The 26,655-nt window shown below is 44.1% G+C and overlaps 1 protein-coding gene across 9 annotated transcripts in view; it reads left to right on the forward strand.

Moving 5' to 3' along the window:
- Positions 1-26,655, forward strand: part of CTIF (cap binding complex dependent translation initiation factor) — a 250,835-nt gene that overhangs the window by 61,377 nt on the left and 162,803 nt on the right. For 3 of the 9 annotated variants that reach the window (XM_053293688.1, XM_053293689.1, XM_053293686.1), the window contains exons 2-4: positions 15,815-16,027; positions 16,246-16,329; positions 25,435-25,557. In XM_053293688.1, coding sequence (XP_053149663.1) covers positions 15,848-16,027; positions 16,246-16,329; positions 25,435-25,557 — 387 coding nt within the window. In that variant the 5' untranslated portion in view covers positions 15,815-15,847. Of the gene's footprint in view, positions 1-5,334; positions 5,549-5,678; positions 6,174-15,814; positions 16,028-16,245; positions 16,330-25,434; positions 25,558-26,655 lie in introns of those variants that run through there. The other 6 variants (XM_053293691.1, XM_053293684.1, XM_053293683.1 and 3 more) reach the window with 6 other exon arrangements.

The following is a 26,655-nucleotide window of genomic DNA, read 5'->3' on the forward strand; positions in this document are numbered from 1 at the left end:
TTTGTATTTGCAAGGGTGGGGAGTTGTAATTTCATGGGTTTTTAAATTTCATTTCATGTTTTAATGCTGAGTTGTGAGCAGCCTAGAGAACAATTTGTTATGGGGCATCTAACAAATAGATATTATTTTATTTATTTATCATTTTTATTTTGAGATTGAAGTAGAGCCCTAGGTGAAAGAGCTGAAAATGAGATACTGCAGTGATATGTTCTTTGGCTTCATTACAAGAAGTGTGTCTACGCAAGCTGGTGAGCATCTAAGAGCTTTTTCATTAAATCTTTGCTAGAGGAGAGAGGAGTTGTGTTTCATATTGCTTCAATCAGCTGTACATTCCCCCCACCCCACCCCATTCTGTCCCACGTTTCTCAGTTACATTGATGCAGACAGACTGTGAGTAGCAGTTCTGAGATCCACAGGGGATCGGCAGCATGTCTTCCAAAGGAAATCCTTCTTCAGATGTGTAGGTTTGTTGGAAGCTCCATCTACACACCAGATTGCTGTCACTTCTATTCAGATTCATTTAGACACAATGCTCTCTTAAGCTGAGGGCAAACCTAATAAAAATTATATATATTGTTCTCCATTTGTAGAAAGGAATTCCTGTCTTTAGAGTTGGCCACGTTGGGTTTTGAAATGCCACGCGATTGTGCTGCGTTTAAGCTGTTTCTATTCAAATCGTTAGTCATTTCTGTTTGTCAAGAAGGGTGTCAAATATAATGTTACATGGTTTTTTCTGACCCTTTGAGAACATCTCAGAAGACATCAGGTGCAAAATGGTCCATCAGAAACTGACCAGTGGTTCTTTTGTGGACCATGATCCACTTTCTGCCTGTCCCTGACGCATGTTCTGCAGTGAATATTCTTGGAGGACAACGGGCAAGTTCAGGGGCTGTTCAGCATGGTGTAGTGGTTAGAGTGCTGGACTAGAACCGAGGAGACCCGGGTTCAAATCCCCATTCAGCCATGATACTAGCTGGGTGACTCTGGGCCAGTCACTTCTCTCTCGGCCTAACCTACTTCTCAGGGTTGTTGTGAGGAGAAACTTAAGTATGTAGTACAGGGATCTATGAAGGGAGCATGTTTGCTAAAGTACCTGAGTCCCTTCTTAGCGAGAGAGATTATTCTCTACATAGCAGTCCTACATCATGGCTTCTGGTTCTTAATTAATTTTATTAAAGTAAAACTCTATGCCATGCTTCAGTTGAGCCTCTCAGGGTGGAATATAAAATCAATCAATTAATCATGTATGTATAAAATAGAACCCAAATAAAATTGCATTAAAATGATTCAAATCCTAGAGAAAAACAGAACAAAATACTGTAATCCATTAGGGCCACCAGAGGACCACTGTTGAAGAGCCAGTGTGTCGTAATTACTGTTGGGCTAGGACAAGCCTGCTCAACTTTGGCCCTCCTGCAGATGTTGGCCTACAACTCCCATAATCACTGGCTATTGGCCACCATAGCTGGGGATTATGGGAGTTGTAGTCCAAAAACAGCTGGGGAGGGGGTCTAAGTTGAGCAGGCCTGGGCTAGGAGCAGGGAAATCTGGGTTCAAAGCCACAAAGCTCATTATGAATTGGGTGATATTTTGCCTCCTGACCCACCATGAGCATATGTGTCTTCCTCACAGCCTGCCATTTCTAAATTGTATGGGTGAGTGGCTCTCCAAATGAATATTTGGACCGTGTGTAAAGGAGCAGTTTGGACAGACAAACCATCCCCCACGTGACCAAGGAACAGCACACTGGCAGGAGGACACGTGTGCCCATGGTGCCTGGGCAAAGTATAGTCTAAACCAACATGATATCGAAGCCTAATCTCCTGGTTGTGGGGATAAAATGCAACCATGTGTGTCATTCTGAGCTTCTTGGAGACAGATATAAGTGTAATAAATAAACAAGCCAAAACTAGTCTTCCGAAACCAGCTGTTCCTCATCTTGGAAGGGTTGGGCAATTAAAAAAAAAAAAAGGCTTTGCCTGACTCTAAAAAGGTGGCACCAGGCAAGCCTTCTCTGAGAGGGCATTCCACAAATGGAGAAGGCCCTCTCTGTGATTGCTCCTGGTTCACTGAAGGTGGAGCAACTCTGACAAATGCCTTTGATGAAGAATGCACTGTGTGTGTGTGGCAGGGGGGTTAAGCTGTCTTTTGGCATCGAAAAGGCAGGATATAAATGTGTGTAAAAATAAATAAATCGTATGTGTATGTATATTTACAGGTTGCCTTTCAGTATAAAAATGCCCAGGGTAGCTCACATATTTAAATAGCCGAAATCACACAATATGGTAAAGCAAGCATGTCAAATCACAGAAGTGTCAGAACATGGCAAATCATATTAAAATCCAGCTACTACAGAGAAGCCTTGATTATTCTGGATTTTCCAGAATGCAACTGTGGAACCAGAAGCTTGGCTATTTTGTTTTCTCATTCTGCCCTTGACAGCTCTTCCAGGCAATATGCCATATGGCCTTGTGCAGCAAAAATCACTTTCTGTGTGTCGAAGAGTGTTTCCTGTGGTAGTGTACAAATGTTCATATCTTACAGTACTGCTAGTCTCGTGGCAGCAAGCATGCACTGTCCTTTGCTAAGCAGGGTCCACCCTGGTGTTGTGTTTTAGATTTGTATACCATTCTTCCAAAATGGCTAAGGGCGGTTTACAGTTAAAACAAAACCATTAAAATCAGTCAACAGTTAAAAACTACAGCCTATAACAACAATTAACAATTAAAACATCATAAAACAGCAATTAAACAATCAGAACAATTTAAAAACCCTGAAAAACCAGGTTACAACATTAAAACCATTTACAACATTTTAAAAACCCTGGAAGGCCAGGCCAAACAGATAGGTTTTGAGGGCATTTATTTTGCATTGAATTGGGAGAATACATGTGAGCACTGTACAACATTCCCCTTTTGGGGATGGGGCCGCTCTGGGAAGAGCACCAGAAGGTTCCAAGTTCCCTCCCTGGCAGCATCTCCAAGAGAGGGCTGAGAGAGACTCCTGCCTCGGAGAAGCTGCTGCCGGTCTGTGTGGGCAATGCTGAGCTAGATGGACCAATGTTCTTCTGACTCTGTCTAAGGCAGCTGAGCTTCCTGTGTTCAGTTTATTTTTGCAACTTTTTTGACCATATGGTTTGCGACTCAGTTTTCCTTGGGAGCTGTTTTGATTCCTTGCTGGGCTGAATAGAAGGGAAAGCCCATTCCTTTTCCTCTTTGAATCAGGTTTGTGTTTTCACTTTCTCTCCTCGTATTTCACCCTTATTTTGTGGCCTCACCAGTTCCCTTCTGTTGCCCCCTTCCCCATCTCAATACTATGATCTCGGTCTTTGGGCCTGCCTCGTCCTCCCCTGCCCTTCAGCTCCATGCTTTGATCCCCACCGCGTTTCCAGCCTTCTGCTGTTCAGCACGTATGTTGCAGCCGCCTCCACATTCATATTGCTGTGGCTGGCCATTGTTTCCCGGTATGGCCTGCAGGAGAGGGTGGTTCGCTTGACTGGCTTGGCAGGGAGGCCTGTGGGAGTAGATCCAGCGCTTGCACTGCTTCTGCTTCTGTATGCCACCTAGTGGGAACAGAAGTGAAATGCACACGTCTTCACGGCCGCACGAGCATTCCTTGTGATTCAACATGATTTCATTCAAAATAGTTCAATAGTATTTTAGAGATATCTTAAACTGAAACTTGCAGTTTTGTGAAGGAGAAGCATATATAAATGGAAAACTTGTAAAAATACGTTCTGGTTCAGAGAGAGTCAGAGATAAACTAAATGAAATGTGAGGTTTTGTTTAGTTTGTTGTTACAGCCATAAACCAGCACAATGAAATGTAAAGAGTATAGTCTGGCACCCTAATATTTTCCCTCCCTTTAATTTCTAGTCTTCCTTGAGGGGAGGAGTTTGAAAAATAGTGGTCCTATATTATGGTTTCAGATGGTCTCTGCCAGCACTTGCAGTCAAAATGTCATGTTGATCTTGTCCAATCTTCAAACCCTTTCCTCCACATCCTCTGTTCCAGAGCTCTGTCCTAATTTATTTATTTTTCATTCAGATGCTCTCAAAATCTCACTCCCGGTGCAGAATAAATTCTGCAAAGTAAATATGTACATTTACTTAATCAGCAAAGCTTTTTCTAAGTACAGCATTCAAGTTTCCTCTTGTCCTAGAGCATGAGGATATTTTGGGTAGCAAACCTTTGCAAAACCCTGATGATGCCCTTTCTTAAGTGTATCTGACACTTCACAGCAAGCAACGGTGTGCAGAGGGCAAATCCCATCAGACTACCTTTGCTGAAGAGCTTATGGTCTAAAGATACAAGCCAGGACAGTGAGGTTAACCAAGCAGAATGGACAGAGGGATGCTTGCAATCTGGGATGTTGCTATAAGAGCTTGGGACTGACTTAAATGTGGGAGGACAGATTATTGTGAAATGATACTTGGTACTGGCTCCAGGATTTTGTGTGTGTGAGTGTTGCAGGGGAAAGCATGTGTGATGCCTCTCCAAAATCTGAAAGTGTCCAAACAGAGAATTCCACCATTCTGTCGGATCTGCGGGACTTCTGGCACTCTTGGGGGACTGGTACCTTCAGAAGCTAGCTCAGAGGGCAGATGATAAAACTGGCTTTTTAAAGACCAACATGACTTGAAAATCCTAGGTATATTTTTTTGTGACAGGTTGCGTTTGCTTTTAGAGTAAGTGGGAAGCAGTGCTCTCTGATCTGGACAAAGTATACGTTAGCCACTCCCAGTTTCATAGGAACGTAGGAAGATGCCATATACTGAGTCAGACCATTGGTCTTTCTAGTTCAGTATTGTCTACACAGACTGGCAGCGGCTTCTCCAAGGTTGCAGGCAGGAATCTCTCTCAGCCCTATCTTGGAGAGGCCAGGGAGGGAACTTGGAACGTTCTGCTCTTCCAAGAGCTGCCCCATCCCCTAAGGGGAATATCTTACAGTGCTCACACATGTAGTCTCCCATTCATATGCAACCAGGGTGGACCCTGCTTAGCTAGGGGAACAAGTCATGCTTGCTACCACCAGACCAGCTGTCCTCTCCAAGGACTGTCAGACATAATGTGTGGTTCAGAGGTAGTGTCTCTCTGAATACCAGTTGATGTGAAGCTACAGTGGAAGAAGACCACTGCCTACATGCCCCATTTCTGGAGCTTTCCAGAGGTCTTCGGTCAGCCACTGTGTGAACCAGGATGCTGGCCTCCTCTCTGGCCTCCTTCAACAAGGCAGCTCTTAAGCGCTTGCATGCGAGGTCCCTACGGCATAAAACACATATTTCTGAAGGAATGTGGGGGAACTGGGGTGCAGATGGATGATTTGATGGTGGAGGAAGTGGGGAGGGACCAAATATAAATCTGGTACTATGGCTGGTTTGGCCTGGGAGAGGAGGAGCCCAGCCGTCGATCTCGAGTTCAACAACGGTCAGCCCCAGGGCTAAAGCTGGACAGGAATGCAAGAGTGGCCCAGAGGCAAAGGAGAAAGGCGCTTCTGCACTTTGAAGAGGGAATTCCAGCTGTGGCAACCCTTCTCCTGCAGGCTGCATGTAACGAATACTTCTGTTCTTTGTGGTCTCTGTGCATTTCACACGATGGGGTTGGTGTCTGTCTGTGTAGAGCCATGAATCGGAACTTTCCAGAGCTTTACCTCAGAATACATTTTTGGCCGGAGCTCCGCCCTGACACTTGGGAGGGAACACACTCCACCTCTTCTCCTCAGTTGTTCGCCGACAGCCTTAGATAGCACTTCAGAGTTTTCTCTCTGCACATCAGTTGGCTTTACTTAAAAAGCTGGTGGCGGGGGACTCCTCTGTTTCTTTTATTCGTACTTTATTTGATTTTCTTCATATTCTCTCTCTCTCTCTCTCTCTCTCTCTCTCTCTCTCTGATTTTACAATGAAACTGTATAAGTAGGAAAACGGAGAGCAGCATTCCCCAAACTTCTGCTAGCGAAAGCCCATATTTTCTTTGCGGGGGGGGGGGGCCTTCATGATCAGAGCTATGCTCTTTACCACCCCAAAAGGTTGGCTTTTAGAAGAACTACCTGTCTTGATGGCACTCAATCAACCTGCCCTGAAAGGCGGTCTGTGGTGAGGAGTCTGGAAATGGCTACAAACCTGAATGGCGAAGGGTCTGGAAACCCAGCCCCTGAGGGATGATGAAAGGAGCTGGGTATGTTTAGCCTGGAGAAGAGAAGACCAAGGCAGAATGTGGTTGCCATCTTTCTGTCACGTAGAAGAAGGAACGAACTTGTTCTCTGTTGCTCTGGAGGGCAGGATTAGAATTAGTAGTATTAATATTAATATCATTTTTGATATTTCTATACTGTACTGCCTTTCAACCATTTTCAAACAGAGATGAAATTACAAGGAAGCAGATTCAAGCTAGACATTGGGAGGAATTTCCTAACTGTTAGACATTGGCATGGTCTGCCTCACACAAGTGGTGGGCTCTTCTTCACTGGAGGTTTTCGGAGACTGGATGCCCAACTGTCAGAGATGCTGCCGTGGTTTTCTGCACGGAGCTGGGGGTTGGACTAGAAGACCTCCAAGTTCCCTTCCAGGTTTAAAATTCTATGGTTTGGGTTTCTCCATCAGTCACTGCTCTAGATGTGCCTTTTCTAGTCTGCTGAATCGGGTACAATCTGAATTGCTTGTGCCCAGCAAAAGCTGTCTGGAAGGAGAGGAGGCCTCCGCAGTAATTTGCACTGTGGAAAGCCTCCATTGTGGATGGGTACTTTGGACCCATAGAAGCGGTTAGGTTTTTATATCTCACGGCATGCTTGAGTTCTGCTGTGCATTAGTGTGTTCCGACGCACAGATTGCGAATTGCTGAACTAGACTCTAACACCACCTTGTCCTCAGTTATTGAATATCAATGGGTAGCATAATGCAAGTCTGTCCTGAAAAATATGGCACATGCTGCATGTACCACTGTTGGGTGTAAACAATACTCTTGGAGGGGCCTTTGCAGCTCACAAAACACCATTAAGAGCCATATGCAGCTGACCATGGGGGACGGACGGACACAGTTTTGGTCATTTACAATTGGCTATTTGTTTGCCTTCCCCCCTCCCCAGAAGAAGACTGATGGGTGTGCTGTGAGTTGTTGAGTCTCTACCTTCTTCCACACCAGAGGCAGTTGCATGGTCTTGGTTCATGAGCAGTATAATGTCTTGTCTCTCTCTGGCTACCACATAAGTTCTGCCAAAAAAAAAGTTTTTTAAATCTTTGGGAAATGTCATTAATGAAAGGTGAAACACCTTTAAAATAATTAGGATGATGCCTGCTGGTAATACTACAAGGATCTGTCAGCACTTCCATCTGTTGATTCCATTTCTATTAATCTTGTGATTTCAGGAAATTAAAATTTATTTGGGAAACTCCTTTCCATGCAGTAAGTCATTAAATGGCTACACCTGGCCAATGAAAAGGAGTTTGAGAAGTAACTCTACTCTTTTGCTGCATCTACCTGTGTGTGCCTGCAGTGGGGGGTCTGATCTTCTGTAGCTGGAATGATGCAGCAGGCTGACTCTCTTATTTCAGGGCCAGTGCAAACATCTTGCTCTTTATCATTTAGCTGTGGTTCAGAGAGGAGGCTGCAGGACTGGCAGATTCCCTCTGCAAGCTCCTCTTTCTTGTGCAAGTTCCTCCTCCCTCTGATGGCCTCCACCATGATTAAGACTCTTATCTCCATCAACCTCAGCCATGGTAAATCATTATCAGGATTCCCATCTAAGGTCTGGTCTGCGGCTGCAGCAGGATAATGTGATGAACTCCTAAGATGGTAGAATGAACGGTATCACTTCAAACAGCAGAAATAAACATTTCTGATTATCACCACCACACCGCCACAAATAAAACTTCCTGCAAGTAGAAACTAGCACTGCAGGGAGTGGGCCTTCGTCTGTATATTGAACATAATAAGGGACAGCCCTGCTGGATCAGGCCCAAGGCCCCTCCAGTCCAGCATCCTGTTTCACACAGTGGACCACCAGATGCCCCTGAGAAGCCCACAGGCAAGAGGTGAGAGCATTCCCCCTCTCCTGCTGTTGCTCCCCTGCAACTGGTATTTAGAGGCATATTGCCCCTCTGAGGCTGGAGGTGGCCTATAGTCACTAGACTAGTAGCCATTGATAGACCTGTCCTCTGTAAATTTATGTAGACCCATCTTAAAGCCATCCAGACTGTTGCCTTTCACCACATCTTGTGGCAGAGAATTTCATAGGTTGATTATGTGCTATGTGAAAAAGAAAAAAATTGGAGAAATTTGTTGAGAGTGGACAGAGAAACGTTTCTCCCTCTCTCACAACACTGGTTCTAGTGTTGTGAGAGAGGGAGAAATGATTCTCTGTCCACTCTCAACAAATTTCTCCAATTTTTCTTCAATTTTTAAAATCTCTGTCCACTCTCAGCAAAGGAAACTTTGCTTGTTTCCTGCATTCAGGGCTGGTGTTTTTTAAAAACAAAAAACATGGAGGGGTATTAAAACAGTGGACTCCCCACCTGCATTCTGAAATTATTTAATCCATTCACAGTCTCTTAAACACCCTGGTCATTTAACAGTTGTTGGATCTCCACCTGTACCAAATTAAAAAGAATATATTGCTCCGTGTCCATGGGAAGAGATAAAGATAAGCAAGCTTTCTAGCCCACCCCTTTGATATTCCTGTTTGGGCCACTTTTGAGATCTCACCAGATATCGTGTGTTTCAGCCTTAGTTCTTCAGTCTAGAAACTGGCCTGAGAAGTAGGTGGCAGAGCGGAGGGGTGTGGATGGCAGAGCGTACGTACAATCAAGTTTGTTTGGGTTTCTTTTAATCAGGATGCTGCATTGTGCATCATATGACTATGCCTTCTACTGAATCAGACTATGGGTACACCTAGATGATTATTGTCTGCTCCTTTGATTAACATTAGCTTGGCAGGATCCTGGCTCCTGCTATCTGACGCTTTAATTGGAAATGCCAGGGATTGGATGCCACTGAGCTGTAGCCCCTCTTCATCAGGCATTGCATTTTGTTTTGGGGTAATGGGATAATGAGTGTATTGAACACAAGCAGCCATGGTCACTTCCCACTGTACAGTATGAATGTGCAGGGACCTTTGCCCACCAGCTCTGTGACGATGTTCGTGATGCACACAGAATGTGTACTGGTGTAAATTCAAGCACTGTCTCAAAGAAGATACTGGACTGGTTCGAATGGTCCCCTAATGGCCCATGTGATTAGAAAGGGGGCATGCCCAAAGTGCACCAATCAGGACATCTTCCATGGACGTCCTTATGCCTTCCTGGTATGTGCCTTTATTGCATAGGGGTGGACTGCTTATCCATTTGGTTGCTCTTTGTGGGCCACTAAGGTATAGTCCAAACTAGCCCACTGTAGAGTTGACTGCAGTGCAAGAAAGAGTAATTAAACTGAACAGGGGACTGAGAAGATTCTCTGTGAGGAAGGCATGAAACCTTTTGTGTGTGTGAGTTTAGAAAAATGATGAATATGACTGGTGGTGGGGACATAATGGTTTTTATAATCTTATGACTAACATGAAAAGAAAACTTTTTCTCCTTCTCTAACAGGAATAAAACTCTGAGTCACTCAGCAAAACTGATTGCTGGTAGATTCAGGACAGGCCAAAGAGAGCTCCAGTTTGCACAACACATGATGGGCTTGTGGAACTTGCTGCCACAAGGTTTGGTGATAGCCGCTGACTTAAGACTAATGCGTAGGGACAGATCTGTTGGAAATGGCTCTTCGGTGTCCTCTTGGAAATAATAATAATAATAATAATTATTATTATTATTATTACATTTTCTATCCCGCTCTTCCTCCAAGGAGCCCAGAGTGGTGTACTACATATGTAGGTTTCTCCTCACAACAACCCTGTGAAGTAGGTTAGGCTGAGAGAGAAGTGACTGGCCCAGAGTCACCCAGTAAGTAGTATGGCTGACTGGGGATTTGAACTCGGGTCTCCCCGGTCCTAGTCCGGCACTCTAACCACTACACCATGTTGGCTCTTCGGTGTCCTCCAGGAGTGTAGCTATAATTGAGAGGATGGGTTCAAAGAACCCGGGCTCCCCAGCTCCACTCCTCCCTATTTTCTTCATTATCTCCCTCACTCTGAGGGGGGTGCCAGGGAGAGGGGTGAACATGGACCCCCTCTCCCTTAGCTATGCCCCTGGCGTCCTTTTTATGAGTTCAGGCCTCATGAACCAGAGTGACAGAATGAAGAAACTATCAACAAAGCTCCGTAAAGAGAGAAAGAGGTGAGTGGGCAGGCCAAGCTGGGACTTCAGGTGGTTCAAATGAAACTTAATCAAAGACTTAATCAAAGTGACTTATTGCAGAGGACAGCAAAGGGATTTTACACACGTTTGCACCAGATTATATCCTGATTTTCAGTTCACAAATCCAACTTCCAATCAGAATATACATCAGAATTAAATACAGTACATGAGCTTGAAGAGAACAATCTGCTCAGTCAAGAACACCTTTCTTATTTGCTAATTGTTGTTCTTAAGCAAACAGCATGAACCAAATGCTTTCTTCTGACCAGTGATCCGAACATATTAACTTGAGAATGCAATGGGAGAGCCCTGGGCTTTCTTAACTGTCTGCAAGAATCCCGTCATGGTGCTAGTCCAGTTCCACGTGGTCTTTCCACAAATACACTTTTTGATCAGTGCATGAACTAAGAAAAGCCATTTGGGATTAGCTTTTACCAGAACAGCTAGAATAAATTCTCCTTAGCAAACAGTATCTTTAAACTAAAGTAAGCCTTGATTATACATAAAATGGGATCCTTTGTGCTGGAAAGAAACTCCCAGTTCAGCATCTTGTAAGCCGGGGCGCTCATAACTGGCTCCCCAGATGAATGATGAACTACACTGTGACTGGAGATGATGAAATCTGTAGTCCAGCAACATCTGAGGAACCAAGTTTGAGAACCTGTGTTGTGTTTTAAGTCTGACTGGGCCCTTCAGAACGGGAGGTCTCAGGTCTTTTATTTCAGGTGTAATATGAATATGTGTCAAGGGCATATCATTCCAGATCCCCACACTCCAGAAGGTCAACCAATGGCTGTTAGGCATGACAACTAAATGAAATCTCTTTGCTCAGAGGCAGTATATCTCTGAATATCCATTGCAAAGGGACCAGTGTTAAAGGTGTCTTGGGAGGAGAGCTGGTCTTGTGGTAGCAAGCATGACTTGTCCCCTTAGCTAAGCAGGGTCTGCCCTGATTGCATATGAATGGGAGACTGTGTGTGTGAGCACGGTAAGGTACTCCCCTTAAGGGGTGGAGCCACTCTGGGAAGAGCATCTAGGTTCCATGTTCTGTCCCTGGCATCTCCAAGATAAGACAGAGAGATTCCTGCCTTGGAGAAGCCACTGCCAGTATGTGTACCACAGATTCTCAACGTTGGGTCCCCAGATGTTATTGGACTTCAACTCCCATAATCCCCAACCAAAGGCCACTGGGGCTGGGGATTATGGGAGTTGAAGTCCAATAACATTTGGGGACCTAACGTTGAGAATCCCTGGTGTAGACAGTACTGAGCTAGATGGACCAGTGGTCTGACTCAGTATATGGCAGCTTCCTATGTTCCATTCTGTGCTTGCAAACTTCAGACTAGCTGCTGTTGGACACAAGATTCTGGACTAGGTGAATCTTCTATCTTATTGAAAAAGGCAGAGGTTCCCAAACGTGGGTCTACAGATGTTGTTGGACTCTAGCTCTCCTTATTCCCAGCCACGAGGCCATTGTGGCTGGGAATGCTGAAATTTTTAGTCCGACAACATCTGGGAACCCAATTTTGAGAACTCCTGGAATAAGTCAGTTCTTACCTTCTTATGTGTGGTGCATAATTGGTAGAGGTATGCTGAGTTTCCCCAGACTTTCAGCAGACCCATGAACAGAAACTGCGAATTGGACACACGAGGAGGCTTTGCCATTTGCAGCCACTGCTGTGGAGTCAGCAGTTCATTCTGAACAGCTATCCTCTAGAACCAGTTAATTATTTACCCTTCCGTCACCCCCTGTGCCGTGTTATTCATGTTCCCATATGTCACTCCCAACTCGGCATTGTCCACCTGTCAGTTCTGCAATAAGAGCTGTAGTGAGTGGCAGTCTTTTATGGCTTCTCTCTATTGTCACGTTGTGCAGAGTGGTACAATGGGCTGTGCTTTCGTGTTGAGGTTAAGCAAAGCCTTTGTCGCCGCTTTCTTTTGGGATGTGCCTGAAATGTTGCAAGCCGAGCTAGAGATTCTCTCTATTTTTCCAGCTGGACATTCAATGTGTCTCCTATTCGTTTTTGCTTCATGTGATGCTTGGCCTTTGTCTTTTCCCTTTGTCTGGAAACTTGGTGACTGGTTCTCTGTTATGCCTTCTTTTGCTTTCCACCGGCCCCAGGCATGAATAGTCATATAATTATCAAGTAACTGCAATTGCCTTCTGGATTCAGAGATGCATTTATGGGCTGCTGTTGGATGCTCCCAATGAAGACTGGTTGAAGAGTGTCACACATGTGGCTCTGTCCCCTTTCAGATTAAAGTTCCTAGTTGACCCTGCAAATTCCCACCTTCTCCGCTCCAGTCCAAGAGTGTGGAAGGCAGATCCTTCCACAGTACAGTCATGTGCGTGGCTTGGCTTGAACTGGTGCTGTAAAATAGAACTCCATGTTTTGAAAAACAGGAAACGTTTACCCTCCTCAGATGAAACTCGTGTTTTGCAAGGAATTAGGATATTGACTGTCTGATGCATGTGGAAGTAGCAGATGAACTTTCTCATCCAGTGCATAAGGAGCAGTTGATCTTGTGGGTGTTTGATACATTGTGGGAACCATCGTGGTTGAGGATGGAGTTAGTAAGAACATCAGGGGCCCTGCTGGGTCCGATGAAAGGTCAACTGAGTCCTTCATCCTGTGTCAGCAGTGGCCACTTGAAGGCTTTCAAGAAACTCAAAACCAAGGCTGGTGGCAGCACAGAACCTCCCCTGTTGTATGTTGTGAGAAGCTGGAGGCACAGAAGGTCTTTCTAAGCTTCTACACATTCCCCAGCTTACTTATCTGACTCCAAAGTGCCCAACTTGATAAAAATCTCCGTTCACTACCTCCATTTAGTGCTTGCTTAGACAGCAAGATTGCCTTTATTAAAATCACTTGATGAAAAGAACCCCAATATTAAAGATCAAATCTGGTAGCATGGACCAAGGAGGTTATGTGAGTAGACAAAATGGAAAGTCCAATAATAGAATTATTATTAAAAAATAAAATGAATTTATTATACATGTAATTAGAATTTGCATGTTATTTAAAGAGGAAAATACTGTACTTCAAAGAGATAGCAAAAAGTTTCAAAAAGGAAGAAGGGGAAAGAGAGAAATACAAACTTGCTTGGCCAAAAAGCTTTTCACATTGCTTGAACCATGATCTTAGGGGGCTCCCAACATGTAGTTTCCTAAAGCCTTGTGTCTTTCAAGCCATTGCAAAATGAAGTCTGCTACTTGTGAGCAACTCCAAGTGGCCCTGGGGAACATGCAGGTTGGCATCAGGAAAAGGACTGCCCATTGAAAGAACAGCTGGTTTCTTTCCCCACCCTAATCTGCTAAGAAATTCCTATGTTAATTCTACAGGTTATTTTCCTGGTTTTTAATTTTACCCAATTGAAGTGAGTCAGATGATCACTTTAGCCAATGAGGGAAAGGACTGAAAACTCACTAGTCATAGAAAAGTAGGTCCAATCTTATGTAAATGTAGGGAGTAAAGAGAAGATACAGTCTAACCACTACCATGCATGAGACAAGTTTTCCTGCACAAGAAACTGAACATACTCCCATTGGAAAAGACTTCCTAATGTTTTAGGAGATTTAGAAGGTTTGGAGCCTTAGAAAATATAATTTGAGCAATTTCCCATTGCATATGTCCCCTGCATGTGGTATCTATTTCTCTTTGCCATCAATATCAGGAAGTGGCATTGGCTGCTAAATGCCTGCCTACAGGCAGTAATGGGTTAGATGAAGGATAATAAATTGAAGCGGAATCTAAGTAAGACAAAGATGGTCATTGTTGGGGGTTGTAATCTGCATGATGGGATAGAACTTCCCCTTCTGGATGAGGTTACACTCCCTAAGAAAGAACTGGTTTGTAGCTTGGGCGTGCTCCTGGACCTGGGTCTTACTCTGGTACCTCAGGTTGAGGCTGTGGCTAGGAGCGCTTTTTACCAGCTGTGATTGATTTGACAACTCTGCCCGTTCCTTGAGAATGACCTGAAAACAGTGGTACACCAGTTGGCAACCTCCAGGTTGGACTACTGCAATGCACTCTTTGTAGGGCTGCCTCTGTATGTAGTTCAAAAACTTCAGTTAGTCAAAAATAAGGCAGCCAGATTGGTCTCTGGGGTATCCCGGAGAGACCATGTTATTTCTGTTCTTAAACAGTTGCACTGGCTGCTGATATATTTCTGGGCAAAGTACAAAGTGCTGGTTATTACCTTTTAAAGCCCTGAATGGCTTAGGTCTGGATTACCTGAGAGACCGCCTTTCTCTACAAAATCCCCGCTGCTCATTAAGATCACCAGGAGGGTCCATATTCGGGTGCTACTGGTTAATCAGATGGCAACCTGGGATAGGGCCTTCTCTGTTGCCACCCCAGGTTGTGGAGCGCACTTCCTGGGGATGTGAGGATTGTCTTCCTTGGAGCCCTTCAGGAGAGCCTTAAAGACCCATCTTTTTAGCCTGGCTTTTAATGATATCTAATTTTAATTTTAATGTGGTTTAAATGCTTTTTAAAAAAATTTAATTGTTTTATTATGTATGTTTGATTTTTATGTAAACTGCCCTGAGCCACTTTAGGAAGGGCAGTATATAAATTGAAGAAATAAGAAAATATTCAGGGAGGAGAGCTGGTCTTGTGGTAGCAAGCATGACCTGTCGGCTTAGCTAAGCAGGGTCTGCCCTGCATGCATATGAATGGGAGACTACATGTGTGAGCACTGTAAGATATTTTCCTTAAGGTTTGGAGCCGCTATGGGAAGAGCATCTAGGTTCCAAGTTCCCTTCCTGGCAACTTGGAACCTAGATAGGTCTGAGAGATATTCCTGCCTGTAACCCAAGATGGGGCTGAGAGAGATTCCTGCCTGCAACCTTGAAGAAGCTGCTGCCAGTCTGTGTAGACCTTATTGAGCTAGATGGACCAATGGCCTGACTCAGTATATGGCAGCTTCCTATGTTCCTATGCCTCTGAACATGGGAGCAAGCACTCCTTAGCTATCATGGCTAATAGAGTATAGATCTATTAACACGTATCAGACATGAAGCTCTATATGCTGAGTTAAGATTCTTGATCTCTCTAGCCCAGTACTGGGATCCGTCTAACAGCACTTCATGTTTTAAGCAGAGATCTTTTCTCACCCCTCCTAGTTTGAGAGCCTTTAATTGGAGATATCAGGGGTTGAACCTGGGATCTTTTTTATGCAAAGCATGTGTTCTTGTATCCAGCTATGAGCCCATCCAAAAGGTGAGCTTTGATCTGTGGAGATCAGCTCACCATCCCTCAAGGTGGGATTTGAACCCAAATCTCCTGGTTTTTAAAGTTGCCTTGCATTTTTTTCCACTGAGCCACCAGGCAACTCACAATAACTTAGCAGCCTTCCCACCTCTAGTTTAGCAAATACCATTTAATAGAACCAAAACTGTGTGTTTTTATTTCTTACATGGGCAACTAGAAATCTGTGTCTAAGGAGCATGTGTCCGATTTCTCAATTTCTTTATGCAACACTGACTTATAAGTAAAATTGCATCTTCAACCTTCCTTTCCCTAGGCGCCTTTCACTCTCAGTTCCTTACCCCAAGGGATGGAAAATTCCTCCGTGGCGTCTGCCTCTTCTGAGGCAGGGAGCAGCCGTTCACAGGAAATCGAGGAGCTGGAGCGGTTCATCGACAGCTACGTTTTGGAGTACCAGGTCCAAGGCCTGTTGACCGACAAGACGGAAGGGGACAGGGAAAGCGAGCAAACTCAGTCCAATGTCTCACAGGTTAGTACAGAATGGTAACTTGTACAAAAAATTATAAACTTGGGTGGTGAAGTTAGAACAAAGCAGATGTCTTTATTTTAGAGTAGAGCTGGTGGCCCATGGGCCAGATCCAATACCCAAAGGCATTTCTCTTAAAAGTTGTTATCCTGCCGTGTGTAACTTTTTGCCCCTCTCAGCCAGTTTTTTTCATTCATGCTTCTCTGCCCCTCTCTTTACAGTGGACAGCTGATTGTAATGAACAGATAGAAGGCAGTGGTTCCTCCTCCAGAGGCCAGGGAACGGCACCCCATACTCAAAACCAGGTAAGAGAAACAAAACTACATGGCCAGAAGTAGTAATTGTTTTCCTCAGACTTCAGGGTTCCCATCCTTGACGTCAGATCTTTTTGCAGTTTACAAGAGTTTTCAAGCCAAGGTCTGAGAGCAAGATACTACATACTTGCTGCTCACAGCTCAAAAATTCTCTTTGGGCCTAGGTGGGCAGATTTGGCTTTAAAAAAAGCCAAATTCTGGCTTACGGCCCATTTGACCCTCGAGTATACCCCTTAGGTTCTGGCAACTCTGCTTTGGGCTATCAGTTCCAATGTAATGGACCAAAACCAAGGAATTTCAGTCTGAAATTCTTATCTTTGAGAAGACTTTGTAGCTTTCCAGCTTTTCCACTTAAAATGAAAGGCAACTAATTTTGAAGGTTGCCCCACCCCATTTGAAATGTGACCAACTTGCTTTGCCTGTGTTCTTAGTTTTAGCTTGCTTTGATGGAAATTTCATAAACAATGTTATTGACTGTTGAGATTGCTGGAAGGCAATTTTAAGTTCAGGTCCTTATACTTACAAAGGTAAACTGTTTAAAAGCTGAACAGACTAGATCAAAAGAAAGTAGTAGTCTCTCTTCATGTGCCTTCTCCAATTGGGGGGTTGGGGGCCAGCAAAAGCCATAGATTGCGGCCACTAGATTCATGGATGATATCTTCAGTGTCCAGTTCTAGCCATTATTTCAGGTCCTCCATCCATTCCTCCTTCCTCTTGATCTTTTTCTGGCAAGCTTTCCTTCTAGTGTTAGTTGTGGTATTTGATAATTTACTCCTCTGAGGATATGACTACAATATGCCAGTTCATGTCTTTTGATTGCTTATATTATTTATTGATGTGCGTTTGCTTTTCAAAGTACTTCTTCATTGGTAGTAGTTGTGGAACAGGTAGTAGTAGGTATTTAAAAAACGGCTCAGTGCCTCTGTAAGCTTTTAAAATACATCAGCTTGTTGTTAAGATATTTTTGCTAAATCTGAACTGTTAGATAGCATAGGCCAGGCAGACCTTACTTAGCTTTGCTGAGACTTAGCAAAGTTTACCAGCTCCTGAATAAGCTGTCTTTCTAGCAAGCTCTCATGGCAGAATTCACTGACAGAGAATGATACTTCAGGGCGAAACAATAGATTTAAGTAACTTAACTTATTTGCACTCAGGAATATTATTTGAATAATATCAGTCAATACTTTATTATGGTCTTTGACCAGCTAAATCTGCGGTATCTGAATATTAGTATCCAAATAAAACGCAGGTTATTTACTTGGCTTATGCAGTAGAAACCTTAAAGTCAAGTGAAAGCTCTGCCTCCCTGTTCTGCATGGGGGACGGAACTGGTGGAGGGGGGTGGCATTTATAATGCATTGTCAGTAGTGGACTGGAAGGCCAATTTTACTAAGATCTAACTTTTTAAAAGAGGTTTGCGGGGTTGATAGCATTGTCACGACCTCCCAAATATATGTGAATTTTTCTCTCCTGGAGTGAACTTCAGGGGGAGCGGAAAAGCATTTTATACATTTTAAGCATGTTTCCGTTTAAACTTTGAAAAAGCTGGTTGGGAGGGGGGGCACATATTGCTTAGTGCCTGTGATGTGACATTAGCATCATAGCCTCTGCTTGAGCAATTTATATAACTGCTTCTTAAAGTGTGTGTGTGTGTGTGTGTGTGTGTGTGTGTGTGTGTGTGTGTGTATGTGGGATGGGGGCAGGATGTAGGATGAATATCAACCCATCTAATAGGGACGTGCACGAACTGGCTTCCTTTGGGAAGCGCCAGACCAGCTTGGGCAGCCACAGCTAAACCAGTTTGGCGGGGCGAGGAGTGGTTCCCTTTAAAAGCATGTAAGCAGGTCCTTACCTGCTCTGCTGCTGCCCCGCCGCTTTTCCGGGCACGGCACTTGCTCTACCAAAGGCCGTGCGCTGCGGCAGCAGCGCTGTTGCCTGCATGTGTGTACCGACGCCACACGCAGGCTGCAGGGAACAGTGCCGCAGCCACGCACGGCATTTGGTAGAGCAAGTGCTGTGCCCGGAAAAGTGGTGGGGCGGCAGCGGAGCAGGTAAAACCTGCTTTTAAAGGGGGCCGCTCCCTGCCCCACCCCTGGCTGCACGAGCCGTTCATGCACTAGATGTCCTGCTGTAAAAAATAATGAATGGTAGGCAATGAAGTTAATCCAGGGCACAATTATTACTTATTGAAAACAGTAGTAATAAAGTGATGCACAATGAAAGCAACAAGACTATGGGTGGCTGCACACATCTTTTTCTCAGAAGCAACTTGCTAATTTAGTATTCGAAAGAGAGGTAGCCAGCGTGGTGTAGTGGTTAGAGTGCTGGACTAGGACCGGGGAGACCCGAGTTCAAATCCCCATTCAGCCATGAAACTAGCTGGGTGACTCTGGGCCAGTCACTTCTCTCTCAGCCTAGCCTACTTCACAGGGTTGTTGTGAAGGAGAAACTCAAGTATGTAGTACACTGCTTTGGGCTCCTTGGAGGAAGAGCGGGATATAAATGTAAAAAAACCCATAATAATATTTAAGCTGGATTCACACAGAGGTGAAGAACTCATTCTCTCTCTCTCACTCACACACACACACACACACACACACACACACACACACACACCCTTAAAATCCTATGTCTTAGGCAGTTTTGAAAGGACAGGAGAGTTCATTTCACAAATACAACACTTGCACCCTAAAAAAGTATAGATTATTACCCTTATTCAGCTATACTGAAATACTGCATAACCTACACCAGATGTAAGAAGAACTTTACTGGAGCAGACTGTGAGTTCATAGTTCATCATCCACTTATCAGCAGTGCCCAGCCAGATGTTCCTGAGAATCCCACAGGCAAAGGATGAAGGCAGTTGGCCTTTCCCATTGTTGGCCTCCTCCCCAGAAAGTGGTATTTGGAGATATACGACATCTAAACGTAGCTAGAATTTAGCTGTTAGATAGACATCCTGCATGAACCTAACCCAGAGTTCTCAAACTTGGGTCCCCAGATGTTGCTGCATTACAACTCCCATCATCCAGAGGTCATTGTGGTTAGAGATGATGGGAGTTGTAGTCCAGCGACATCTGGGGACCCAAGGTTGAGAACCCATTGGCTTACCCTATTTTAAAGCGATCTAAGCCAGTGACTGTCATTGCGTCTTGGAGCAGCAAATTACTTACATTAATTATACAGTGATGAAGAAGTCCTTTCTTGTTTCTGTCCTTAATCTCCTGCCAATTGTATGTATTGCATCAGAAGAGCCTTGCTGGATCAGGCCCAAGACCTATCTAGTCCAGCATCCTGTTTCCCACAGTGGCCCACCAGATGCCTCTGGGAAGCCCACAAACAGAAGATGAAGGCATGCCCCCCCGGCTATTCAGGGGCATATTCCTTCAGGATGCGGAGGTAACAATTCGCCACCATTAGATAACCGTGAATGCTAGTGCTATGGAAGAAGAAGACCTAACCTACCCACCTTCTGCACCCCCTGCCTAATTTTATTTATTTATTTGTATTTTGTTTGTATTTGATTGCTTAACCAATACCATATCCTGCAAGTCTGGCCAGTATAAAAAGCACTCATTGTTTTACAGATTTATCTACTGAAATCTCTTCTTTGGCCCTCCATACTCATTCATACCAACCTTGCATCACTTGTGGTTTTCATTCCTTCTAGACAAAAGCAATATGTATTTTAGCAGATGTTGTTAAACAAGTTATCAATTGTGGATCTTCTTCTAGAATTAAACCTTTGAGGATAGCATGTAACATGGTCTTTGGATTTAACCTGTAATTATTTCTTTGTTTTTAAATGTTTCCCATCTCTACGATGTCCCTTCTTACAGCGTCTTTTGCCTCAGCTAAAACACTCCAAGCTCTTTAGCTTTTCCTCCTGTGTGCTGGGTATTATCTGGATCCTGAGTGGAGCTGTTCCTGTGTTTTTAAATTTTAAAGTTGTAACCAAGCACAGCCTTCGTGATTGTGAGGGATAAAATTAAGCTAATTAAAAACAAATCATATGCATGCTATGCTATCATTTTGCCAATTTGAATTAAGAAAGCTTTGAAAAGTGGAATGAAGTGTGCCTGGGGCTGGTGAGGGGGACTTATACAAAGTATGCATTTGCATTCTCGTAGTAGGCAGCGTTGCTAGTAGGACCGCTTTTGATGTTTCTTGTGCAGTAATGAGGCAGTATATGTTTTAGGATCCTGCAAGGATGTCCATACATGAAAAGGCTTTGAAAACTGGAATGCTTGTCTCCATAAAAATGTCTTGGTGTGAATTTAAACTCTGGTGACACTGCCTCCTTTCCTGGGTCTCATCTATACGCCTGGAAAAGCCTTTTGGTTATTATTTTCTAGGTACTATGAGGGCACAGGGAACATGCTTGGCAGCAGGCCCCGGTTTCTGCCAAAGATCTGCAAAGGCTAGTAATGCTGCTTCCACATATGATGGAATAGCTTCTTATTTGGGCAAAAAAAATATTTTTTGAGCTCAATTTAGAAAAGTTTTAGTGTTAGAACAGAAATGGCAAAGGATACAATGACTGAAGATATTTATTATTGTTTCTTATTTACACAGTCAGGCAGGTGTTATTGACTGGCTTGTTTTATCCAGACATTGAGTTCTTTCCAAGGACCTGGGATGTCAGAATTTTGTTATCAGTATTGTTCTTGTTGTTATAGATATCGTCGCAGAATATAGGCTGTTCCCAGTAATGTTGCCTTTTGTAATTGGCTGATGGTGATTTCTGTGGCCCCTATGGTGTTGAGGTGCTCTTCAAGTTGTTTTGGAATTGCACCCAGGGCGCCAATTACCACTGGGATTATTTTGGTCTTTTTCTGCAATAGCCTTTCAATTTCAGTTTGTAGATCTTTGTATTTTGTTGTTTTTTCTATTTCTTTTTCTTCTATTCTGCTATCCCCTAGTATTGCTATGTCGATTATTTTGACTTTTTTTTCTTTCTTCTCAACTACAGTTATATCTTGTGTATTGTGTGGCAGATGTTTGTCTGTTTGTAGTTGGAAGTCCCATAATATTTTTACATCTTCATTTTCTTCAACTTTTTCAATTTGATGGTCCCACCAATTTTTGGCTACAGGTAACTTGTATTTTTTGCAGATCTTCCAGTGTATCATCCCTGCTACTTTGTCATGCCTTTGTTTGTAGTCAGTCTGTGTGATCTTTTTACAACAGCTGATTAGGTGGTCCACGGTTTCATCTGCTTCTTTACAAAGGCGGCACTTGCTGTTTGTGGTTGATTTTTCGACTTTTGCTCTTACTGCATTTGTTATTAGTGCCTGTTCTTGTGCAGCCAGTATTAAATCCTCTGTTTCTTTCTTCAAGTTGCCGTTCTTAAGCCATTGACAGGTCTTGGTGATGTCTGATTTTCCACTTATATTGTGCAAATATTGATCATGCAGGGGCTTATTTTTCAATTTTTCTGCTCGGTTCTTGACTTGTTCTTTCTTGTAGGCCTGCTTTGTTTCATTGGTGTTGAATAGTTTCTTGTTATTGACCATTTGAAGTGCATCTTCTTCACTGTCCTTGATATATTCTTCAAGGCCTCTTTTCTCCTCTTCTACTGTTTGATGGACTTGCAGCATTCCTCTTCCACCTGAGCTGCAAGGGAGGTATAGCCTATCTACATCACCTGAGCTGTGAGGGAGGTATAGCCTATCTATATCACTGCGGGGGTGTAGAGCATGACTGCTGGTCATGATTTTCCTGGTCTTACGGTCTAGCGTCTCTAGTTCTGCCTGGTTCCAGTCTACTATTCCTGCAGTGTATCTGATAACAGGTATAGCCCAGGTGTTTATGGCTTGTATGATGTTCCCGCCATTGAGTTTGGACTTGAGGATTTTTCTAATTCTCCTGATGTATTCACTTCCCATTTTTCTTTTAACTTCAGTGTGTGCAATGTTATCAGCCTGGAGAATGCCCAAGTATTTGTAATGTTCTTTCTCTTCCAGGTTCTTGATCTTGCTTCCATTGGGCAGTTCTGTTCCTTCTGTTTTTATTTTTATTTTTCCTCTGTTCATTATTAATGCAGCACACTTGTCTAGTCCAAACTCCATTGCTATATCACTACTGAATATACGGATAGTGTTTAGCAGTGATTCGATTTCTGACTGGGAGTTTCCATACAACTTCAGATCGTCCATGTACATGCAGCAGATAGTTGATTTTACTTGATGTTTTAGATGTTTGGTATCCGAGGCCTGTTTTGTTTAGTATTTGTGAAAGTGGAGTCAGGGCGATTGCAAACAACAGAGGGGATGTTTTAAAATTAATAATAAATAATAATAATAAAATGTTTTTCTTGACCTTCCTCCAAAGATCTCAGGGCAGAATTATTGTTTCCTACAGGGCTGGATCTGCAAGTGGTTAGGCACTGGTTGTCTGTCAGAGGGGCCAGAGGCAAATAGTAGAGTCCTAGGGCAGGTGAGCCACCTAATAGCACAGCGGGGAAATGCTTGACTAAAAAGCAGAAGGTTGCTGGTTCGAATCCCTCTGGTACTATTTTGGGCAGCAGCGATATAGGAAAATGCTGAAAGGCATCATCTCATACAGCGCGGGAGGAGGCAATGGTAAACCCCTCTTGTATTCTACCAAAGACAACCACAGGGCTCTGTGGGCACCAGGAATCAAAATCAACTTGACGGCACACATTACCTTTAGGGCAGGTGCAGGTCATTTTCCATAGACTGCACTCAAGGAGCCCAGAAGCAAATGGCATAGTCCAAGACAGCAAAGAGGTCAGATTCCAAACTACAGTTCTGGCAGGCGACACAATTCAATTCAGGCAGACAGGTTTTGAAAGGCAGCAATCAAAGGGAAAAGAAGTGAAGCACAGGAGTAGGAACAGCAGTTATCTACTGACTGGCAGCTGATATACCAGGGCAGCCAAACCCTTATGGGCTCCCAGATCACCTGGTCTCTTCTAGCTGATGAGCTATGGTACATCTCCATTATCTGGTGGTGATGCTTCAGAGCAGCAAGGATTAGTCCCCTCTGCCTGAGAGCTACCCTGGTGGTACAGAGAGTAAAGCACCTAGGCCCAGCTTCCTCATTCTGGGTCCCTGGCATCTTCGAGGTCTGCATGGTTCAACACCTTCCCATTTTACTCTCTCGGTGACCTTGTGAAGTAGATTTGGCAGGCAACGACTGCTCTGCAGTCGCCAGTCAGAACTCCAGTCTCTAGTTGTGGAGTTTTGAATCCTAGTCTTCCCAGTGCTCATCAAACACAGACAGCGGTGACTCTCTGGGGTATTTCTCAGCCCTACTTATTGAAATCCTTTTTACTTGAGATGTCCGAGGTTGAACATGGGACCTTGTGCATGCAAGGTGTGTGTTCTTCCCTTGAGCTATGGCCATTCTCCTACTGGGGGATTAACACAGGCAATCTTGTAGAGCCAGAACTGCCAGCCTTCACACTTTGTTCTATAAAACAAATTTTGATAGGGAAATCCAGGGTGAGTGAGGAGTGAGACAGGCCTAGGTGGGCAGACCTGGGGGCGAGGGGTGTTAAATGTGATTGTGGGGGTGGGGGGCAGGGTAGGTGGTCCAAAATTGGTCCAAATTTGTAAACATTTACAAATACCGTATTTTCCCAAATCGAAGATGACTCTGAATTTAAGACCACCTCCTTTAAAAACAAAAACAAAAAGTAGAGGTTAAATGCAAGTGATACCTGCATTTACTAGAAAGGAACAGGACTCTGAATTTAAGACTGCCTCCTGATTTCTAATGTGAGAGGATCTGGGGCTGGCATGCTGAACTTCCTTTCCTTCAAGGAGCACCCACTTCTGGTGTGCTTTTGTGTTTGCCCTGATCGGTACAGAAACCTCTGGGGTGGTTCGAGTCATCCGCCCGCTCCAGAACACACGATAAAGACAGGCATGAGCATCCCTCCCCACCTCCTAGTGTGTGGGGGTGCTTTTTCCTGATTGCATGGAGAAGGGCTGTTTATCTGAACCTCCTCTCCACATGTGCTACAGATTCGTGATTACAAAAGGGCACCCTGGCATGTCAGGAGTGGTGAGAATGTGCACGCGCATGGTGTGCACATGTCCTACCTGCATGTTCGGTGTTGAGAGCGGTGAGGGTGAGGGCCCATGAATTATTGGTGCATGCGTGTCCTAATTGTGTGTTCTGGGTCCTGTGAATGAAGTATTCTCTAAACCAGCCATGATCATCCATTTAGTTCTAATAATTCTACACAAACCAATGCTTCCAGATCAAGAGCCCAGTATCTTTCCTGCTCGCATTCTGCGGATCTTCCCTCTTCACCCCACCCACCCCGCCCTTCTTAGCATTTATATAGTGCTTTCGGCATCCATAGTGCTTCATCCTAGTTACTATCCCCATAATTCATATGCTGTGGGAATGGGTGCTAAGGCTGCAAAACAGTGGCTTTCCTAAGTAGTAGAATCTGTGTACAGTGCACACAGGTACAGATCTCTACACAGTACAATTATTCAGATGCTGTGCTGAATGCAAGTACAACTATGCAATCGGTATCCTGCATTTCAGGAGGTCTGTACCCATGTTTACTTTTTAAATGAACACAGATACAGCCATTCACACAAACACACGTACCTTTGTACAGCTATCCGGTTGCCGGTACAGCATAATGTCTGAATAGGGCTCCTGTGTCTTGGTAATGTATCTTGCTGTGTACCCTCCTTTTCAATCAGTTGATGAATAGAAAAGTGGCACTCATGCAACTAGGATAACATTTAAAGGAGCCTCCTAGAAGTGTAATGAATTATGCTAAATAACCAGAGAGAGAGAATAGGCAAACTTGCTTACATTATATCACTCACTTGTGGTGGGAGGGTTAGGTGGGCGAGAGGATCTGGGGCGTTGCGGAATTCAACTTGCCCTGTTTTTTTGTGTTAAAGCACAGAATTTGCACAGCAAGGGAGAAGCAGCGTAAAAATGGTCGCAACTGAGATAATTGGGGTGCTTCAGAGATCTGTTAGAGAGAATGGAGTCTAAATAAATCAAGTTCCCCCCACATTCCCTTCATGCTTTCAAAGGCATTTATTAGCACTGGTAGGCTGTTCTTGACTAAAGTGAGCTGTTTGTTGTTTCCAGGAAGAGTGGGATCACAGCAGCAGTGGGAGCTCAGGATCCCGGCCTAGTTCGGGCTCCAGGCATGGGTCTGTATCAAGGTCTGGTGGCCAAAGGAGAAGCAGCCAGTTCAGGCATTCAGCCAAGGTATCCTCTGCTGGTGTTGGTGATGGTGGTGGTGGTGTTGGTGAAGGCCAGATGAGGAAAGCTGGAAATGGTGTCATTGGTTGCTGTTCTTTATAGGCCTTGTTCTTTAAGGACAATCTCATGGGTGTGTGTGTGTGTGTGTGTGCTCAACATATGTAGAGACCTATTCAGATATTATGTTGTACAGGTGTCTGTACAACATGTGTTTGTGTGAATGACTTTACATGCATTCATTTTAAAACTGAACCCGGGTGCAGGTGCCCTCAAGTGCAGGGTTCAGATGGCAAGTGAACTACTATATGGGCAGTGAACATGATGTGTAAATAGCTCTATGTGCATATAGATCTGTAAATGCATACACAGACCCACATGATGCACAGCGTTATGGAGCTAAAATGCTGCATCCCGAGGCTGCTGCAGACTGCTAAGGCAGCCTCGATGTTGGCAAGAACAGGCAGTTGTGCAAGCAGCACTTCCACAGTTTCCCCTCTTGTCACAAGTGGGGGAAGTGCTGCTTGTGCAACTGTCAATTCTTACCAGTGTGGGGGGGTCTGCCTTCGGAGTCCACGGCAGCCCTGGAGCGCAACATGATGGCTCCATAACACTGTGCGTGATGTGGGCAAATGTACACAGATTGTACTTGTATTGAACATCATGTGTGAATAGGGCTTTTGAGTACACCACATTATAATCTAATGGGTGGGCAGAAAGTAGATCACTGTCTATAAATTTGGAGTAGATTAGCAAGGGTTTCTGACTCCCAGTTGTTTAACAATAGCAACAAATTAGGTGGCTGAAATGAAGAACACTTGGGGGAAACCAATATGTGGATCGTGGTGGAATATAATAATAATCTTTGTGTGTTCTAGTACTGGGAGGCGGGGGCACACATTCCTGAGTTGAGTCACAGGCACCTTGTTTCTTAATTTAAAATGTATGCTTGCCTGTCTGAGCCTCTGTTTTGCGCTTGGCTCTGGTTGGTGGACCTTGAGGTTCTAATGACAATCCAAATTTGTCTCACAAGCCTGAATCTGCCCTCCTCGAGTCTTAAGAATTAGGCCTTGCTTCTCACATGGTGACCAGAACACCTCCAAATTC

The sequence above is a fragment of the Hemicordylus capensis genome, chromosome 2 (genome assembly GCF_027244095.1).
Source record: "Hemicordylus capensis ecotype Gifberg chromosome 2, rHemCap1.1.pri, whole genome shotgun sequence".
NCBI lineage: Eukaryota > Metazoa > Chordata > Lepidosauria > Squamata > Cordylidae > Hemicordylus > Hemicordylus capensis.